At 42.6% G+C, this 20,704-nt stretch overlaps 2 protein-coding genes across 2 annotated transcripts; both read right to left on the bottom strand.

The window, feature by feature from the left end:
• Positions 1–846: 846 nt before the first annotated feature.
• Positions 847–7,703, bottom strand: LOC139460849 (BPTI/Kunitz domain-containing protein 4-like). Its single transcript, XM_071242329.1, has 7 exons — positions 7,649–7,703; positions 6,420–6,533; positions 5,172–5,198; positions 4,107–4,205; positions 2,442–2,528; positions 1,653–1,749; positions 847–910 (listed from the first exon to the last, which is right to left on the bottom strand). Exons 1-7 carry the CDS (start codon positions 7,701–7,703, stop codon positions 847–849), a joined length of 543 nt encoding a protein of 180 aa, XP_071098430.1.
• Positions 7,704–15,405: 7,702 nt separating this feature from the next.
• On the bottom strand, positions 15,406–20,704 carry LOC139460875 (uncharacterized). The gene is made up of 5 exons (XM_071242351.1): positions 20,650–20,704; positions 19,019–19,132; positions 17,200–17,334; positions 16,645–16,741; positions 15,406–15,469 (listed from the first exon to the last, which is right to left on the bottom strand). The coding sequence occupies exons 1-5, from the start codon at positions 20,702–20,704 to the stop codon at positions 15,406–15,408; spliced, it is 465 nt and encodes a 154-aa protein (XP_071098452.1).

The raw sequence follows: 20,704 nt of genomic DNA, 5'->3' as shown, positions 1-20,704 counted from the left end.
TGCTTCATGACTTTATTCAAAGTATAAATGTAGAATGACAGTAAGGGAGAAAGTGACAACAATGTTGGTTTCAGCTTATGACATCAACGAACACGGTAATATACTGATAAAGTCAAAGATGGTATCTTGGACGAATGTAAGATTCGACCCACGCCATGTCTTCTTAAACCACAGTGCTACCAGTCAGTTCAGTGGTTATAATGTATACACGATGTATAACGGTGCAATGACGATGAAACAATACAATACATATTACATTGACAAAGTATGGATCTGATTGTGTGTAAGCAGGAAGCTCTCTTCAAAGTAGACACAATTTATGGATACGATCTTCTTTAATTACTATGAAGGCGACGTTTCGGTATAGATCCTTATAGCTTTGTCAATCAAGACTTGTCAAGTGCTCTATCCCGAAAACCGAAACGTCGCCTTTACAGCAATTAAAGAAGTTGTTATCCATAAATCGTGTCCACTTTGGCATCCGTCAACTTCTAAGTAATGACTATTAAACAATTCAGGACGCTTCTTGTTGTTAAAGGTACACTCTGCAATAAAGCTGGGTAGCTGCTTTCTCAGGTTCTTGTTTTTACACGTAGCTACACACGCTATGTTGTCAAGGAAGTTGGTCTCTCAGCAGGACACTTTCTTGTTGTTGAGGGTACACGTAGCTACACACGCTATGTTGTCAAGGTTGTTGGTCTCTCAGCAGGACACTTTCTTGTTGTTGAGGGTACACGTAGCTACACACGTTATGTTGTCAAGAAAGTTGGTCTCTCAACAGGACACTTTCTTGTTGTTGAGGGTACACTTAGCTACACACGCTATGTTGTCAAGGTTGTTGGTCTCTCAGCAGGACACTTTCTTCTTGTTAACGTAGAATGCATAACGACAGCCCCCGCAGTAGCTTTCACTGTAAGGGAGAAGGGTAGAGTGAGTGAGAGAGTTGGGTTTAACATTATTCCAGTTATATCGCGGCGTGTCAGCTTAATGTTGGAGGAAAACCCGAAGTGATGCAGGTCTCAGACGTTTACCACTTCGGAGAAACCCACGAGGACGGGTATGGTGCTGTCAAACCTAGAACTGGGATTCGAACCCAGAGAAGGGTAGAGATTGAACATATGTATATGGTCATGTTTAAACAGTTAGCATACGGTTAGTCGTCTTAGGCACCGACATTTGTTAGCCACAGTTACATGCCTTGGGAGTGCCATCATCGTACGATTTGTTTGTTTGTTTGTTGTTCAACGCCGCACACAGCAGTATTCCTTCTATATGACGGTGGCCTGTAAATAATCGAGTCTGGACCAGACAATCCAGTGATTGACATCATGATCCACGCAATTAGGATACGATGACGTGCATCAACCAAGTCAGCGAGCCTGACCACCCGATCCCGTTAGTCGCCTTTTACGACAAGCAAAACGCCTCTTACGACAAACATGGGTTGCTGAAGACTTATTCTACCCCGGATCTTCACGGGCATTTTAACGGTTTCAGACCTATGGATCTGAGACACTTACACACAGGTAGCCAGCCATGTGACACATTGTTTTTGACGATTTCAGACCTATGGATCTGAGACACTTCCACACAGGTAGCCATGTGACACATTGTTTTTGACGATTTCAGACCTATGGATCTGAGACACTTACACACAGGTAGCCATGGGATACATTCGGCATTTGGCTCCAAGGCACGGTGGCATGTTACAATTGACCTTTGACACCCCCTTGGGACACGGAATAGACACTGAAATAAATATAAATCTTAAGAACCCAACTCCAACATCAAACATCAACATTTGTATTTAGTTTGAAAATAAGAGATCAGATGAGATAGGAGATAGAACAATGTAATCCCAAGGGGAAATTCATATTGTACCTTTCATTATCAATAAAATATGATAAATAATATTATATCACATTAAAATATGTTTATACAGTAATACAGCGATACAGAGCTGAGCTAAGGTTTTGTTATAAATATATTATATATTTATATTCCGCAGGTATCCAGTACTACTATCTGCTCAAATGCGGTTTTATTTTGTTCCCCGACCAGTGGATCCGTTTGCATTCCAGTTATCATTCTCGACTCCCTGGGGAGTATACAACCCAAGCTGCCGACTGGCGCTAGAGGGTGTTTACATCCACCTCATATATTGGGTACCCATTCCCTGCTGGGTGAACAGAGGCACATTTGAACACGTGCCAAGGGTGACACCAATCGTTTTGACACTTGTGTTTCGGGTGTATATGTACGTATTCATGTTTCCACCATCTGGTCAGTTGCCATCGGACGAGTGGGTTCCTTTGAGTGTATGAACTGTTCATTAAGCTTAGTTGCATTAAGGTATCAAAATATGTATAAGACCTTTAGACAAACACATTTAATGGTAAAGCTGTGAGGTATTGATGTAACAAAAAAAAGCTTTTACTCACAAAAACCTGACCCCGAGGAGCTTGACACGGAACCGGAACCGGAACCAGTATTCATGGGGCTCATCACACCCATAACGGAAGAAGAAGCTGAAAAAAGACAGCTGGAGATGACAGGTGTTCAATAACCTCAACCGCCTCCATTCCCCGGGACACGGCTGGCCCAGTCGTCGAAGGTGCCGCGATTCGCTGTGCAGAGTTGCGTCACTTGGGCACGCCAGAAACCTATGATTGAGGGTTCGAATCCCGATTCGTTCGTCCGGATTATGTTTCTAGGTTTGTTTCTAGGTTAGCACCATACCAGTGCTCGTCGGTTTCATCGAAATGGTAAACGTCTGAAACCTGCATCACTTCGGGCTTTCCTCCCACATTAAGCTGACACGCTGTGATATAACTGGACTAATGTTAGAAGCGGCGTTAAACCCAACTCACTCACTCAGTCACTCATACCTCCCCCCCCCCCACCCCCCACAAAAGCGGACCAAAGCACACATCATTGTTTCTTGTCGGTGTCATCTTCCCGAGGCAAGAGAGTTAACTGACTTTGAAAGTCCAGTTTCCACCCTTGCCGAACTAGGCTGGAATTCCTGGGCTCGATCGTAGCGCCACCAGTGGCTATTACGTGTTATGTCTTTTCTATGCCTCCCCTATTGACCAATCAGATTCAACCTCTCGTATCTCTTGCATTTGTTTCAAACAAAACGGTGGCGCCCAGTCAAGACAATCTGATCGATAATCAAGATCTATATTGTGATCAAACGCGAAGTGCATCAAATCACATGAGCACCTTGATTAAAAATATGAAAAGATTTAGAACATATCTGTTTACAACGAGTTAGCGGTGCACATGTTTTGCAAAACCTGCAGTCGACCAAAATCTACATGACACTCTACGAACCGGATTTCGATTTCGGATTTTGATAGGAATATGCTTAGACTCGTTAGTCCAGCCAAAAACTAACTCCATGATACCATCCTAGTTCGGCAAGGGTGGAAACTGGACTTTCATAGTCAGTTAACTCTCTTGCCTCGGGAGGATGGTCGGTGTAGACTCATGAAAGCCTTTCCTTAAACTCGTCTTATTCTATCGTGATTCGACAGCCTCCTTGGTCTGTAGATAGAGCGATTGTCCGGACAGCTGAAGGTTGATGGTTCGATTCCTGGCCGCGTCACACCATATGACATTAAAAGATGGTACCTGACGCTCGGCACAATACAGGCACTGGTCGGCTTTGAATAAGTACACTGTGTCTGAGTGGGGTAGTCATACCAATTGACGTTAAAAGTTGGTAATTGTTGTAACCCTGTCTGGCGCTCGGCATTAAGGGGCTAAAACAAAGACTGGTCTCTCGGAGCAGTTTACGTTGTCTGAGTGGGGTGTTCATGTTAAACTGCTGCATGGTATCTCAGTGGGCTAGCACTATTAACAGGCATCAGTCCGGACACACACACACACACACACACACACACACACATCGCTGTATAAGTGCAATACACCTCACTTGAGTGGGGTATCCATGTTAAACTGTAACATGCTAACTCAGTGGCCCAATGGCCTCGAGACCCAGTGGACTGTGCTCATTAACCGTGAAGGGTGCGCCGGTTGTGGTTACATTATTTATGCAAAATGTTCATTCAGCCTACTATTCTGAAGAAACCTGTGCTTACCTGGCTTACACATGCACGTGAGGCAGCCCCTGCTGTCGCGCACGTAGCCGTCGGCACACAGCATGCTACAGTTCGGCTCCCTGCACATCACGGGGACAACTGGTTTGTCAGACAAAAAGGTGAAATGTAGAAAAACTTTTAAAGTATAAATTTGAAACACAAACTTTCGTAATCCACAGTTGTCTCAAAATATATGCTGAAATAAAAACCACAGACCCGTTTCAGATGCGTCAAATTTGGAAATGTCCTCCACCTGTCTACCACAAAACCTTTTGAAAACTATACTGAGGCCTCGAGTGATGTAACCCACATTCACACAGCGCAGCTGTTACCAAACATTCTTTAAATAGGCTTGAGGGTATAACCGTGTTTTGGACATCTATAATGTGTGTCCAATGGATGCCGGGCGTACATTATATTAGAACCACTGAGAACCATGACAGGAAAATGCATGAGAGGTAAGCGTTGACTATGAGGTATATATCAGAGAAGACAAACAAAAATGAAAGAGCGGGAAGCAATGGAAGAAATGGATCTCTACGCGTTGATCTGAGATGCTATTTGAAGAAGAAAAAGATGTATTTATGCCGACCCGTTGTGCAGAGCTGCTCTATTGTGTGTGGCGGCCTTAAGACATACGAGGGATGTAAATAAGTTTTTCAACTTCAATGTAAGACCAAGTCGCAGAATAACTTTTGCACTTTTATTTTTCAATATAATCTCTATTCACCCCAAAACACTTATTGCATTTGTTCTTTAAGCATTCAATACCACTTTTATAGAAATCCGCAGATTGGCCCTCTAACCACGCCTCTGTGGCAGCCTTTATGTCCTCGTCATCCTGGAAGCGTCTTCCACGTAGGGCAGATTTCATTTGCCGGGACAGGAAATAGTCACTGGGGGCTACGTCTGGGCTCTAGGGTGGGTGATTTAACTGTACAGCCCAGACTTAGACCCCAGTGACTGTGATCTTATATTGAAGTTGCAAAACTTACTGAACGCCCCTCGTACATTGTGCAATTCTCGTGCAGATTTGGCATATGGCACAGGAATGAATGTACTTACGTAATATTGGTCTGTTTACTACAGGAGCTGTGAAGATAAATTGAAACATAGTACATGATACTCACAAATAAACTGCAGGGCAAAAGAAAATATATATTTGAAAATTGGATTTTAATTAAAAATTACAAACGTTATCAACGTTACTATGCTGAAAACAGTCGCCGAAGAACTGTAAAATTAAGGTCCAGAACACAACTGACCATCGAATAAACATTTCTTGTTTGTTTCATTTTTAGCCATCATCAAACAGGGATGTATATTTTCTTTAGTCGGCAGTTGACATGACACTCAGAAATACTAGCCCCGATATCACACCATGATCGGTATACTTAATATGTTTGTTTGTTTGTTGTTTAACGCCGCACTCAGCAGTATTTCAGCTATATGACGGCGGTCTGTAAATAATCGAGTCTGGACCAGACACTCCAGTGATTGACATCATTAAGCATCGATCCACGCGATTGGGATCGATGACATGCATCAACCAAGACAGCGAGCCTGACCACCCGATCCCGTAAGTCGCCTCTTACGACAAGCATAGTCGCCTTTTATGACACGCATATATTAAATTGAGAGTTCATTTCCAATGTCGAGATTTTCAAATGTTACACTGTGTGTTGACACAGCATCTGCCTGTAGAGTGGTAGCCTCCTTAACTGGACAAACCTATCCCGTTAGTCGCCTCTTACGACAAACATAGTCGCTTAATATGTCTTCGTGGGGTAACTTTATCAGTATGATGCGTTATACATGTGGTGTATATGGTAGTCTTAAAAATAATATAATAGAGTCACATTTGTATAATGATAACATGCTTTGATGGTTGATACTTTGTTTGTTTGTTTGCTGTTTAAAGCCGCACTCAGCAACATTCCAGTTACATGACGGCGGTCTGTAAGTAATCGAGTCTGGACCAGAAAATCCAGTGATGGTATTATGAGCATCGATCTACGCAATTAGGATCGATGACATGCATCAACCAAGTCAGCGAGCCTGACCATCCGATCCCGTTAGTCGCCTCTTACGACAAGCATAGTCGCCTGGTACGGTAAGCATGGGTTGCAGAAGACCTATTCTACCCCGGTAGCAAGTACAATAATCCTGAACGCGACGTTAAACCCCATTCACCTTACCTTTGGAATACCCCAAGGGGGTATAAAGCAATGATACCTTTGGAATACCCCAAGGGGGTATAAAACAATGATACCTTTGGAATACCCCAAGGGGGTATGAAACAATGATACTTACGTGTTTTACACTGACATAGTTTACATCCCATCATATCTCTTTTGAAGCCGGAAGGACAGTTTTTGCCACACATGAACCCCGGACAGCCTCCAAACATCATGGAGCGTGCGGGGGCTGCAGTGGAGATAGCATCATCGGTTACTAAACTCAAAACGTCGATGTCATTATTCAGTCTCGATTGTCTTCCGAAACAGATTTCATGGGCGTAAAAGGCAAAACAGTGATGTTAATTACATGTATGGACCATTGAGAATCAGTGATGACACCAGGTGTTCGGGAAATGGTTGGTTGGTTGGTTGGTATGTTGTTTAACGCCGCATTCCGCAATATTCCAGCTATCTGGCGGTCTGGAAATAATCGAGTCTGGACCAGACAATACAGTGATTGATATCATGAGCATCGATACACGCAATTGGGATCGATAGCATGCATCAACCAAGTCAGCGAGCCTGACCACCTGATCCCGTTAGTCACCTTTTACGAAAAGCATAGTCACCTTTTACGGCAAACATGGGTTGCTGAAGGCTTATTCTACCCCGAAATCTTCACGGGTCGTTCGCGAAGAGGAGAGGCATGCCCTGCTTCATCGACTCAAATCTCATATTTCCCCCCAAAGGTCAATGGTCTAAGGCAGTGCAGTACTGAGTTGCGTCACGTATCTTAAATCCGATCTATTGGTCGTGGTTCAAATCCTGTTTGTTTGTTTTGTTTAACGCCGCACTGAGCAATATTGCAGCCATATGACGGCGGTCTGTAAATAATCGAGTCTGGACCAGACAGTCCAGTGATTGATATCATGAGCATCGATCCACGCAATTGGGATACGAGGACATTCATCAACCAAGTCAGCGACCCTGACCCCCCGATCCCGTAGTTGCTTCTTACGACAAGCACAGTCGCCTTTTACGGCAAACATGGGTTGCTGAAGGCCTATTCTACCCCGGATCTTCACAGGTCGGTTCGAATTCTGAATTCTGCTGGTATATGATACTTAGTGGCAGTGTTCCCAGCTTGTCGGTTTTCCAAGTCTTAAACAACAAGTATTAATGTGTCTTTAACACTCCTCGTCCAAACTATAGTGAACCATGGGTTATTACGACTCAATACATAAAACTCAAATCGTTAATAGCAAATGCGATATTTTATCCAACCAAAAGAGTCTGAAAACTTAATGATTTGGGATAAACCTGGTTATACCGACCACCAGACATCACGCTAGTATCACTTACCCACTAGCGTCGTACATAGCAGGCAGAGCAGACAGGCTTGTAGAAGTACATCCATTGTTGTAACGTTCTCTCAATGGCTTGGAAAGACAATTTCTCACAGCGACCGCTCACACACTTATATACACATGGATCGTGACAAAAGCCACTTGGAAAACCAAGACTACTTTAAAGTTAAACCAATGTCAAATTTACGAAACAAGAAGTTCGGAGCCTTTCAAGGAACTCGCGAGCGTTTGTTAGTATTTGGATTAAGCTGTCAACAAGTACATTGTACTGTCCCTACGGTCAAAGAGTTGTCTCAAAAACATCACCTAAAGCAGATTATTGGTAAGGAAATGAGACTTGGAAGTCAATACCGGTTGTTTTCACTGCAGTGTTAGAATGCAAGTGTATGGAATGATAAGAGTACTAATATTGCTTAAAACAAACAAAACATTGAAGGATGTAACTTTTGACCAGGGATGTTTACTTTGAACAAACTTTGATTATTGAACGTGTCGTGTGGAAAACGCTTCCGTGTGTGAAGTCCTTCTTAGTTTAGACTAGGAAGGGCCGATACCTTACTGTCTACACATCACGGAAATACGCCATTCGCTACATCCTCAAGCACTTGACTGATTCTGTTAGGTATTATGTGGGAAAACCTCGTCCTCGCACGTATCATTGCCCCGGTCAATATTGTAATCACGAATGAATACGTGTTCTTCTGGACAATGTTGGCGTTTTATATTGAATGTGCGATTCAGTCTCAGAGACATGTTATCATTTTCAGTTTCAAAACAAACTAAATAAAATAAAATAAATAATCAAACAACCATAATGATAATAATATCAGTATAAGTACTATTAATTACACGATAATGATGGGTCATCTACAAATGCCACTGATAATAATAGTTATAATAATTATGATACTAGTAATAATATGGCCAACTTAACCGGGTGGAAAAGAAACTACACCTCTCAGTTGATTTTTTCCTATGGTTAATGTTCAATTAAAAATATCTTAAGATAGGGATATTATTTAAAAAAATGAACAGTGCTGGCGCTTAGTCAGCAGTCGGAGAATATTTCTACATGGTTTTATTTGATAAAATATGGTATAAGTTTAAACTTCTATAATAAAAAAGGTCTTCAGAAGAATACAAATTGATTACCACCTCCCCATCAATAGTTACTGACGCTCACCTTCCACATTAAACTAATGAAATCGGATATATTTCTTAATAGAAATATAGACATAAATGTTTACACTAATTCCCCTTCTGTTATGTTGTTTACCTTCACTGGTGAATAGATATCCAGACACTCTTGTGGTGAGAGAACAGCTGTTAGTTTTAGAGGTTTGGCCTGGACAAACACACCACTATGAACAGAGTCTAAGTCAAACGTGTTGCCATGGAAACGGAAAAAAAACAACTTCTAAAACTCCTTCATAGCAAGAGGCGTCGGTCCGGTTAACCAACCTAGTCTTTGTGTGTGCAATGTTACATTAAAGGTGAGGTGAAATGGGGTTTAACGTCGCGTCCAAGATTTTTGCACTTATATAGCGACGTGCATGTAACGGGATCGAGTGGTCTGGCTCGCTGACTTGGTTGATGCAATTAGGATACGATGACATGCATCAACCAAGTCAGCAGCTTGTCCACCCGATCCCGTTAGTCGCCTCTTACGACAAGCATTGTCACCTTTTACGGCGAGCATGTGTTGCTGAAGACCTATTCTACCCCGGATTTTCACGGGTGTTCTTTAAGTGAGTTAGTGGGTGAGTGAGTTAATCTTTAACTTAGCACGTCAAAACAGTATGCAGTATAAAACAAACCATACAGTTAAATGTAAAACACTTATAGATAACAACATGAAGTACAATAGTAGCATGTTATTTCAACACGTACTATGTACATGCATTCAGAATTTACATGCTGAACGATTTCCCTTAGATACTATTACTTAAAACACAGAAAAATAGATCTTTTAGATTTCCTGCCCTAAAATACAAATCCCTTTCGATTGGAAAGTCCACGCAGTGAAGCAAAATATGCTTGATAGTTAAACTTTCGTCGTGAGGTTTCAGCAGATATTCATGGGTAAAACGACAATGGCCAATATTGTGACATTGTCGCAAAATGACATCATCATATCTTGACTGAAAACAGACAAGCAAGTATAACCGATTGTTGGTTTGAAGTTTATTTTTTATGTCGGTGTCCCACCTTTGTTGCATAAGATCCCGAAAATAGCTTTTTATTATTGATCTTATATCACTGTATGGGATAAAACGGTAGAGATAATACCTTGTCAGGAACTGCCTCAGCTGCTGCATCGGGTTTTGCGTTTCCAGCTTTTACCAACATGGCTTGGAAACCAAGGAAAGAAGATGTGGCATTGACCAGTAGAAATGTCGTTATGTAGTTCCCAAGTCTCTGGAATTAATGTATTACTTTAGGAAACACTTTTAAGTGCCTGTAGGTAAGACTAGGAATGTGAAAAGATGTAATTTTGTTTTTAAAAGGGCTAAAAATGTTTAGGGGAAATATGTATCTCATTTTGCTAATGGTAACCGGTCTATATTTTGTAAGAACAAACTATGGCGCATTGAGCGATTATCTCCTTTAGCTTTAGGCGTAGTATTGAGCTTTATCACGCACCAGGCTTCTATAAAGTATGACTTTGTTCAATAAACAAGACCTGTAAAACAACGGTTTTGATATGAGAAATTTGTAATTAGTTGTCTTCATAATCACATGTATGACCCTTGCTGGGCATAGTTGAGCACAGTATTGTATCAAATAGTTCACTGTATGTAATATATGATTCATACCGTTTCATGCGTCGGTTTACGGTTCTGCATGGTTTATTGCTTTGACAGGTTTTTCAGGCAGAGATTATATACCCGTATATGTTCTTTGTTTCTGGATACATAGGAAATCAACAGGTTGATCTGTAGTTTGAAATTATTTTCCTAAAAGATGATAGGTTGCATGATTTCTTCACAATGTTTGGGTTGAACATAGTAACATTCTTCTAAACATACTTCAAATCTAAACCGGAAGTAGTCACAACACAAACACAGTTAACCAAACGGAACCGTACACAAGAGTGAGTGAGGGAGTTGGGTTTAACGCCGTTTTGAATAGTATTCCGTGTCAGCTTGATGTGGGAGGAAAGTCTGAAGTGATGCAGGTCCTAGACGTTCACCACTTTGGTGAAACCAGCGAGCACAGGTTTTGTGCTGACAACACGGTGCAACCGGGATTCAAACACACTGTCATAGGTTTCTGGCGTGCCCAAGGGACACAACTCTGCATTGCGTATTGCAGTGCCTTATGCAACTGGCCCAACCGTGCCCCCGTACACAACTGTAAGAGACTATGATACAATAAAGATGTTTTAGATGCGGAACATTCCATGAAGAAACAGTGGCAATATTACACCATCACAAAGTACAAAATACATGCACAATGAACGACAATTAAAAAACACAGGTACATTCAACATACAAAGGAGGTACATTTTAACAATTTATTCAAAAACTAATTCCGGGTCCTTCAGAGGTTTATATTGCCGGAAAAATGAGGTTTATATTGACGAACGTTTGCTTTCAGAAAATTAGGAACCATCCACAAGTGAACATTTCTGAATTTTGTTGCGACAGTTACAGCAGCCTTTCGAATGTTTGCACGTGTGTTTCATATGTACACGTCAAGAAATGTTAAAATCATCCACAATAGGTGATCAATCAATCGAGTCATTAAAGACGTTGGAGAGACTGTCCATTGTGAAACGCTAAACAATGCGACAGATGAAATGTAGCCTTGGGTGACGTGATCAGACATGGAAGAACTCACTTGGACTTGACATTGTTCAAGTAATAAGGTGAGGTGAAATGGCGTTCAACGTCGCGTCCAAGATTATTGCGCTTATATAGCGACGTGCATGTACGTGTGTGTGTTTGTGTGGCTGCTTGTACTGGTCCGGAGTGATGCCGATTTAAAGTGCTAGCTCACTGAGATACCATGCCGCAGTTTAACATGAATACCCCACTCAGACACAGTACACTGACTCCGAGCCGACCAGTCCTTGTTTTATTTAGCCCCTTAATGCCGAGCGCCAGACAGGGTAACAACAAGTACCATCTTTTAACATCTTTTGGTATGACGCGGCCGGGGATCGAACCCCGGACCTTCCGTTCTCCGGGCAGACGCTCTACCACTAGACCACGGAGGCGGTCTCAAGTAATAAGAGGCGAACAGCCTTTCAAACCAAAATCGTGTAACAGTTCTGACATACCACGTGCACGTTTCCGTTTTGTGTTCTTTCGTGAGTGAAAAATGTAGATACAGTATGTTGTTTGCTGGCAATGACATTTAAAAGTAAGGTTAGTTGGTTTTTTTGTTGTTTAACGCCGCACCCAGCAATATTCCAGCTATATGAAGGCGGTCTGTAAATAATCTAGTCTGGATCAGACAATCCATTGATTGACACCATGAGCATCGATCCACGTAATTGGGATCAATGACATGCATCAACCAAGTCAGCGAGCCTGACCACCCGATCCCGTTAGTCGCCTCTTCCGACAAGCATAGTTGCCTTAATATGTCACCGTGGGGTAACTATATCAGTACGATGGTATTATGAGCATCGATCTACGCAAGTTGGATACGATGACATGCATTAACCAAGTCAGCGAGTCTGACCACCCGATCCCGTTAGTCGCCTCTTACGACGAGCATAGTCGCCTTTTACAGCAAGTATGGGTTGTTGGCAGGCTTGCTGACTTGGTTGATGCATGTTATCGTATCTAAATTGCATGGATCGATGCTCATGATGTCAATAACTGGATTGTCTGGTTCAGACTCGATTATTTACAGACCGCCGTCATTGTGCTGGGATATTGCTGAGTGTGGCGTTAAACAACAAACAAAATCTCGTTGTTTCATTCTGCTCCACTCTCTCACGGCACACCTGGCGTCATCACATTTTTACAGCGTTTCATAAGACCGCCTCCGTGGTCTAGAGGTAGAGCGTCCGCCCGGAGAGCGGAAGGTCCGGGGTTCGATCCCCGGCCGCGTCATACCAAAAGACTTGTTGTTGCCCTGTCTGGCGCTCGGGATTAAGGGGCTAAAACAAGGACTGGTCGGCTCGGAGTCAGTATACTGTGTCTGAGTGGGGTAGGTTAAACTGCGGCATGGTATCTCAGTGGGCTAGCCCTATGAATCGTCATCAGTCCGGACCAGTACAAGCAGCCACACACACACACACACACACGTGCATGCATGCATGTCGCTATATAAGTGCAATAATCTTGGACGCGACGTTAAACCCAATTTTCACCATCACGAGTGATTCATAAACATGAGCGTATGAAATACCCGGGAAATACAAGCCAAAACCAAGTAAACATTTATCTGTAAGAGTAAGTTTCCATCCTGTATAGTATTTGCTGATTACATTTGTAAAAAAAAGAAAGAACTATAAACATATTATTTTTCTTCTCTTTATTTACTCAACATCAATCGTTGATATTATCAAAATTTTACAAAAAAGCAGTACACATGATTGTCGTTGTATCGAAGTGCCTAACGTTCGACAGAACAGGTGTTCGAGATACAGGAAGAGGATGCGTGAATATACTATACCACCAAAACATATTAAGTTAAGGTTATTCTATGGTGGTGTATTTAGGGTATATTTTGTTTGACACGCATTACCTTCAAAGCTGACGGATGACAAAGTACACAATATATGAATAACAACTACTATATTTACTGTAAAGGCGGCGTTTCTATATAGATCCTTATACCGTTGTAAGAAATGTATTTGATACGGTATCGTTCTTGTGTTTGGACCTTCAGTTTACAGTGTTCTCACGACATTTACCTGGTACCATTATGATAACGTTTGTACTTTTCTGTCAAATCCAATTTAATTTTCAAGTGTACATTTCCTTTTCCCGGCAGTGTATATAGACGAAATCGCTATCAGGAACGTCTTCATACATATATTTTTGAAAAAATACAGTAAACTACGGTTAAAACGAACACGCTTATAACGAACTGACGGATATAACGAACTTACTTTTTCGTCCCGACTATTTGCTGTAGTTATGCTGTATATATGTTTATAACGAACTACGGTTATAACGAACTAAACTTAGAAGTCTCTCTGAGTTCGTTTTAACCGTAGTTTACTCTAGTTCGGCCTATTCTGTAAACGTATGCTGTTTTATTTGTCAACTTTGAACGAAACATATTTGTTTTGGATTACAAGGAGATACTCACATTAAGATGCAGAATCTGTAATCGATTGTCAGCAATAGTTACTTGTTGACTCTTTCTACTGCTATTTCATATTATAATGGCCAGTACCTACGACCATCTGGGGGACATAAAGGGTTCTTGTGCTAACATTCAAGCAGGTATTGGTGGTACCGCGGGCAAATACCAAAATGAGCACTCAGCAATATTCCAGCTATATGACGGCGGTCTGTAAATAATCGAGTCTGGACCAGACAATTCAGTGACAAATATCATGAGCATCGATCCACGCAATTGGGATCGATGACATGCATCAACCAAGTCAGCGAGCCTGACCGACCGATCCCGTTAGTCGCCTTTTACGTCAAGCATAGTCGCCTTTTACGACAAGCATGGGTTGCTGAAGACCTATTCTACCCCGGATCTTCACGGGTCTTCTGCATATAGGGGTCTCACCGCGGCCCTCGCCTTTATAGAATATTGCCACCAATATCACATGTAGGAAATATACTGCCAGGCAAGGTAAAGTATACACCCATGTTTGATGGTGGCTAGGAATGTAACAAACAAGAAATGGTTATTTGATGGTGATGCATTTGATACGGGTATAATTGTTGTGTTTTTTACCTTAAGTTTGCAGTATTTCGGAGACTGTGTTCAGCCAAGTTACATTTTGATCAAATTAGTAATTATGGATTAAATCCAATTTTCAGATATAAAATGTCTTTTGCCTGACAGGTTTGTACGACTGCGTCTACTTTTGAATATGAAAGTGATGCAGGCGTCCAATCACTATCAGGTATGTAGAAGAAAGTATATCTATATACAGTGACATCTGGACAAGTAATGTCGCCAACGTCGGTCTCCAGTGAAAAACATGGTAAATTTACATATAAAATGAAGAGCAATAGAAACTATACCTCACATGATTTTACCATGTTGTATTTGTCAATTGAAAAGATCTTACGTTAGCGGTTTTAAATCCAAAATGCTAACTGCACTAGCGCTTAGTCAGCACTCAAAGAATACTTATACGTGGTTTTATTTAAAAAAATATAATTTGATTTGAAACTTCTTTTTTTTTAAATCGCACAATACACTACCTTTGATGGGTATATTAGACATCTTTTCTTTGAAATCAATTCATTTACTTTTGGGGGCACATTTGCAACATTTCAAACATGGAAGTGGCTATGTGGTTGAAAACTCAGTTTGTAACCAAGTCGTCATCTGACTCATTAATTTGACAACAACATTATTGTTTACAAACTGTTGCAGGAAGGAGTGATTGTTGAAAGGACATAATCAAATTTAACAACAGTGCTTTTAAGTTTCAAGTACATAAAAGTGCAAACTCGGTATACTTTCTGCTGCCACTCGGTTTACATCGAGACCGAAGAGAAATCCTCCGTATCATGATCCGTTGAAAGAAGAGCAACGTCTGGATTAATGGGATTGTACTGTACAAGTCGGGTGTACAGTGACAGAGATCCAGGTCCATCAACAGAATATTCTCTTCTTGTGCAGGTAAAAGGCAGCATGACACCCACCACAGTAGCTCTCCCTGCAATGGTGAGTGAGTGAGTGTGTACGGTATTACGACGGGAACACCAGAAATAGGCTTCACATTGTACCCAAGTCGGGAATCGCACCCGGGTCTTCGGCGTGACGAGCGAACGCTTTAGCCACTAGGCTACCCGACCGCCACCCAATAGAGGCAAGACAAACGGAACGGGTTTAAAAATATCATTCTCATAATCAAGCCTTTCAGGACCAGACTCGATTATTTACAGACTGCCGTCATATAGCTGGAATATGGGCTACTATCCTCATCTCTCTGCGGAGTATACGCACACGAAGATGACGATTTTGAACATGACATGTTTTCACCACCCACCTTCAGCTCTCTGGATTGGTTGGTTGGTTGTTTGGTTGTTTAACGCCACAGTCAGCAATATTCAAGCTATATGACGGCGGTCTGTGAATAATCAAATCTGGACCAGACAATCCAGTGATTCACATCATAAGCATCGATCCACACAATTGGGATACCATGACATGCATCAACCAAGTCAGCGAGTCTGACCACCCGATCCCGTTAGTCGCCTTCTACGGCAAGCATTGGTTGCTGAACACCTAGTCTACCCCGGATCTTCACAGGTCTCCGGGCAGACGCTCTGTCCACTAGACCACGGGGGCGGTTCACTGATCCCCGAGGAGTATACTTAAAAGCAGTTGTCCGCATGCAAAACGTACTCTCAGCTCCCTTGGGCAAAAAACTTACAAACCGTTGGCCATATGGTACATGACGTATTCTCAGCTCCCTGGGTAGTATACTTACACGCAGGTGGCCATAGGGTACATGACGTATTCTCAGCTCCCTGGGTAGTATACTTACACGCAGGTGGCCATAGGGTACATGACGTATTCTCAGCTCCTGGGTAGTATACTTACACGCAGGTGGCCATAGGGTACATGACGTATTCTCAGCTCCCTGGGTAGTATACTTACACGCAGGTGGCCATAGGGTACATGACGTATTCTCAGCTCCCTGGGTAGTATACTTACACGCAGGTGGCCATAGGGTACATGACGTATTCTCAGCTCCCTGGGTAGTATACTTACACGCAGGTGGCCATAGGGTACATGACGTATTCTCAGCTCCCTGGGTAGTATACTTACACGCAGGTGGCCATAGGGTACATGACGTATTCTCAGCTTCCTGGGTAGTATACTTACACGCAGGTGGCCATAGGGTACATATGGCATTTGGCGTTCAGGCAAGGTGAGATGAGACAGAACACTTTCGGAATTCCAAAAGGACATGAGACACTCACTGAAAAACAAAAGAGAATCACAAACGTGAGAAGTATAACGTCCATGATTTGATAGAATCTCAAAACTTACAAATTAGCAAATCTGATGCGTTTTAATGTGTGTCCAATAACAAACATAAACCAAATGTACTATACAAATAAATAAATAAATAAATAAACAAATAAATAAATAAATAAATAATAAACTAATAATAATGATAATTTAATCTACCTTGCACCTCTGAAACAAGTATATTCATGCTGTGAATTTTGTACATTTGACGTTAATGCATTGGATAACGTTACCAATATATATTTTGGCTCGATAGAAGTGGTAAAATCTATGAAAATTCATTTTTCCAATTTGAATTATTATCCGGGCTGGTCTCTTTATCAAGCAAGTGACCTTTACAAAAATGTCGCGTAGAAAGAAAAATGAAGTCAACCCTGGCTTCAACGTCACTGCTGCTCGACTTACAGAATCCGGACGAACCCAATTGAAAGGATGAGAAAGACGAGGAGAAACCGAAGTTCATGTTTCCCATTCCAATCCCAGAGTTTCCAAAACCAGAGTTCCCGAAACCAGAGTTCCCGAAGCCGGAGTTCCCGAAGACTGAAACGTAAAACGACAGACATGTTAACACCGAGGACTGGGGGCATGGTGGTTTCCATGGTGTTATCGGCTTGTTGGTTGTTGGTTTGTTGCTTAACGCCGCACTCAGCAATATTCCAGCTATATGACTGCGGTCTGTAAATAATCGGGTCTGGACCAGACAATCCAGTGATTGATATCATGAGCATCGATCCACGCAATTGGGATCGATGACATGCATCAACCAAGTCAGTGAGCCTGACCACCCGATCCCGTTAGTCGCCTTTTACGACAAGCATAGTCACCTTTTACGGCAAGCATGGGTTGCTGAAGACCTATTCTAACCCGGAATCTTCACGGGTCTGTCGGCTCGTTTGCCGCCTGTAGCAAGGACGCTACACGCTACACGAGGCAGCAACATAACCACGACTGTCACTGAGTGTTTATTCGTGGCTTTTGTCCGTCATGACATTGTGTGGTCGATGCTCACCGTCAGAATTTGGTTTGTCTACACAACACATTTTTTCATCGTGACGCAACTGAATTACCTATGGATTTTCATGCAGACCTACCACACTGTCGCAATGCTGGTTGTCGTCACCTCGTCGTGCAACTCGACCTCAGTGTTCTGTGTTTCCAACTAGTAACTCAGGTTAAGTTCTATCTGCACCAACGTGGATAGATGCTCATGATATTAATCACTGAATTGCCTGGTCCAGGCTCTATTATTTACAGACCGACGCCATATAGCTGGAATATTGCTGAGTGCGGTGTTAATCAACAAACAAACAAACTTGGCCATATATATGCTACATAAAAACAAGCTTAAGAACACCCGATTTTTAGATTAACTAGAATATAACGTAAATGAACCGCCTTTTTAAACTAATCATGAAGCGTAACACTCTATCCTCTCCTAGACTTGTGTATCACAGCCTGGTCATATTGCCTAACACCCTCTCCAGTCTTAGACTTATTTATCGTCACCTGGTCATATTGCCTCACTCTATCCAGTCATAGTCTTGTGTATCTTCACCTGGTCATATTGCCTAACACTCGTTCCCGTCCTAGACTTGTGTATCTTCACCTGGTCATATTGCCTAACACTCTATCCAGTCATAGTCTTGTGTATCGTCACCTGGTCATTATACCTAACATTCGTTCCTGTCCTAGACTTGTGTATCGTCACCTGGTCATACAACGTAACAATCCATCCTGTCCAGTGTCTGTTTATCGTCGGCCCTCAGTGAAACAGCAACACTAATCATTGCTGAAACAAAGACACCCAGTACGTTCCGACGCTGTATTGACGCGTCGTCTGTTCTGAAAAGAACATTGACGAGAATCTGAACAAGGATGCGTCGTGTCGTTACTGCGCTCCGACACTGTGTGAGTGAGTTGGGTTTAACGCCGCTTTAACAGTATTCCAGTTATATCGCGGCGTGTCAGCTTAATGTGGGAGGAAGGCCCGAAGTGATGCAGGTCCAAGACGTTTACCACTTCGGTGAGACCCACGAGCACGGGTATGGTGCTGACAAACCTAGAAACATAATTGGGGCGAACCGGGATATGAACCCACAGTCATAGGTTTCTGGCGTGCCCATGGGACGCAACTCTGCTCAGCCTACCGCCTTAGACGACTGGGCCACATGTGCCCCCCCCCCCCCCCCTCCCTCCCAACCCCCGATACTGTGATACTACTTACAATGCATGCAGTCGCACATCTTGCATCCCATCATGTCCCTCTTGTAGCCCATGGGGCAACTCTTGAAACACATGAACATTGGACAAATACCTTGCATGATGGACAGGGCCGGCGCTGGAACAAGCAATGTCAATCAATGTTGGTTGGTTGGTTGGTTGGGTTGCCGCACTCAGCAATATTCCAGCTATATGACGGCGGTCTGTAAATAATCGAGTCTGGACCAGATAATCCAGTGATTAAAGCATGAGCATCGATCCACGCAACTGGGATCGATGACATGTATCAACCAAGTCAGCGAGCCTGACCACCCGATCCCGTTAGTCGCCTCGTACGACAAGCATAGTCGCCTTTTACGGCAAGCATGGGTTGCTGAAGACCTTCTACTACGGATCTTCACGGGTCCACTCGGGTAATTAAGAGTTCCAGCACATTTAATTAATATACCTTCAACATAAAAACACTTTCTTAATGTGACAGTTAAAATGTTCCTCAAGTAAGCAGTTCAGGATTAGGATAATCAAAGATGATGTTTAGGTTACGTTTTTAATCACAATATCTGGAACTAAGCCGAAAACACGCGCCAGTTATGGGAGGACAGACCTTTTTAGTAAGATGCAATTGTGGTCACATTGTCGAGAATTTTCGGTCTTGTTTTGGCTCGAACTACGGATATATGTCCAGACAGACGTTCACAAACTACACGATCCTCAACAAAACAAAACAATCCCGAAATCCATCGGGAACAGTTTTTTAAATGGTACCAGCGATCATTGGACAGACGGATATTTTGGATAACCCTCATTCTATTGCCATATACGTCTGACTGGAGAACTGAAGGTCATATCAAAAGACGTTAAAGGTTGGTACTTGTTGTTACCCTGCCTTGCGCTCGGTTAAGGGGAAAAACAACGACTGGTCGGCTCGTAGTCAGTATACTGTATCTGAGTGGTTTATCCATGTAGAACTGCAGCATGGTGTCACAGTGGTCTGGGACTATAAAACCGGTATTAGTCAGGACTGGTACAAGCAGTCAAACACACACACACACACACACACGCACACGTACGCGCACGCACACGCACACACACACACACACAGGCACGTACGAAAACACACGCTCTCGCACACACGTACATTTCACCTCACCTCGCCCATCCATTGCGCTTTCAAAGATTTAAAAGTGAATTTAAAATGATTCCAGTACCATCTGTAACAAACTGGGGGACAGTGAGGGCATTCGATCTTTGGCGTGATTGGTTGGTTGGTTTGTTGTTTAACGCCGCACTCAGCAGTATTCCAGCAATACGACGGCGGTCTGTAAATAATCGAGTCTGGACCAGACAATCCACTGATTGACAACATGAGCATCGATCCACGCAATTAAGACCGATGACATGCATCAACCAAGTCAGCGAGTCTGACCACCAGATCCCGTTAGTCGCCTTTTACGACAAGCATAGTCACCTTTTATGGCAAGCATGGGTTGCTAAAGACCTATTCTACCCCGAATCTTCACGGGTCGGGAGCCTGTAACAAATTCAGAAATCTCTTTGGCGTGACGAGTGAACGCGTTTAACCACTTGGCTACCTCACCGCCTTCCGTGTAACCACATAATACATATGCACCTTACCTGATGACAAGACACATAGGATCGCCAACACAAATCCACGTGTTAAGACCTCCAT

Source organism: Haliotis cracherodii, unplaced genomic scaffold (assembly GCF_022045235.1).
Source record: "Haliotis cracherodii isolate W230 unplaced genomic scaffold, xgHalCrac1.p SCAF_14, whole genome shotgun sequence".
Lineage (NCBI taxonomy): Eukaryota > Metazoa > Mollusca > Gastropoda > Lepetellida > Haliotidae > Haliotis > Haliotis cracherodii.
The sequence above is the reverse complement of the archived record's forward strand: the minus strand, read 5'-3'. Positions and strand labels throughout refer to the sequence as shown.

What these genes read in the sequence shown, in the direction of transcription:
- LOC139460875 (XM_071242351.1), bottom strand. Translation starts at nt 20,704, where the DNA reads ATGGAGGTCTTAACACGTGGATTTGTGTTGGCGATCCTATGTGTCTTG. An exon ending in ATTGGGTTCGTCCGGATTCT is followed by an intron (nt 16,742 to 17,199) that starts GTAAGTCGAGCA and finishes TTTGTTTTTCAG; the next exon opens with TGAGTGTCTCATGTCCTTTT. An exon ending in TACCCTATGGCCACCTGCGT is followed by an intron (nt 15,470 to 16,644) that starts GTAAGTATACTA and finishes TCACCATTGCAG; the next exon opens with GGAGAGCTACTGTGGTGGGT.
- LOC139460849 (XM_071242329.1), bottom strand. Translation starts at nt 7,703, where the DNA reads ATGGATGTACTTCTACAAGCCTGTCTGCTCTGCCTGCTATGTACGACG. An exon ending in CTCCTCGGGGTCAGGTTTTT is followed by an intron (nt 1,750 to 2,441) that starts GTGAGTAAAAGC and finishes TATTTATTTCAG; the next exon opens with TGTCTATTCCGTGTCCCAAG. An exon ending in TATCCCATGGCTACCTGTGT is followed by an intron (nt 911 to 1,652) that starts GTAAGTGTCTCA and finishes TCTCCCTTACAG; the next exon opens with TGAAAGCTACTGCGGGGGCT.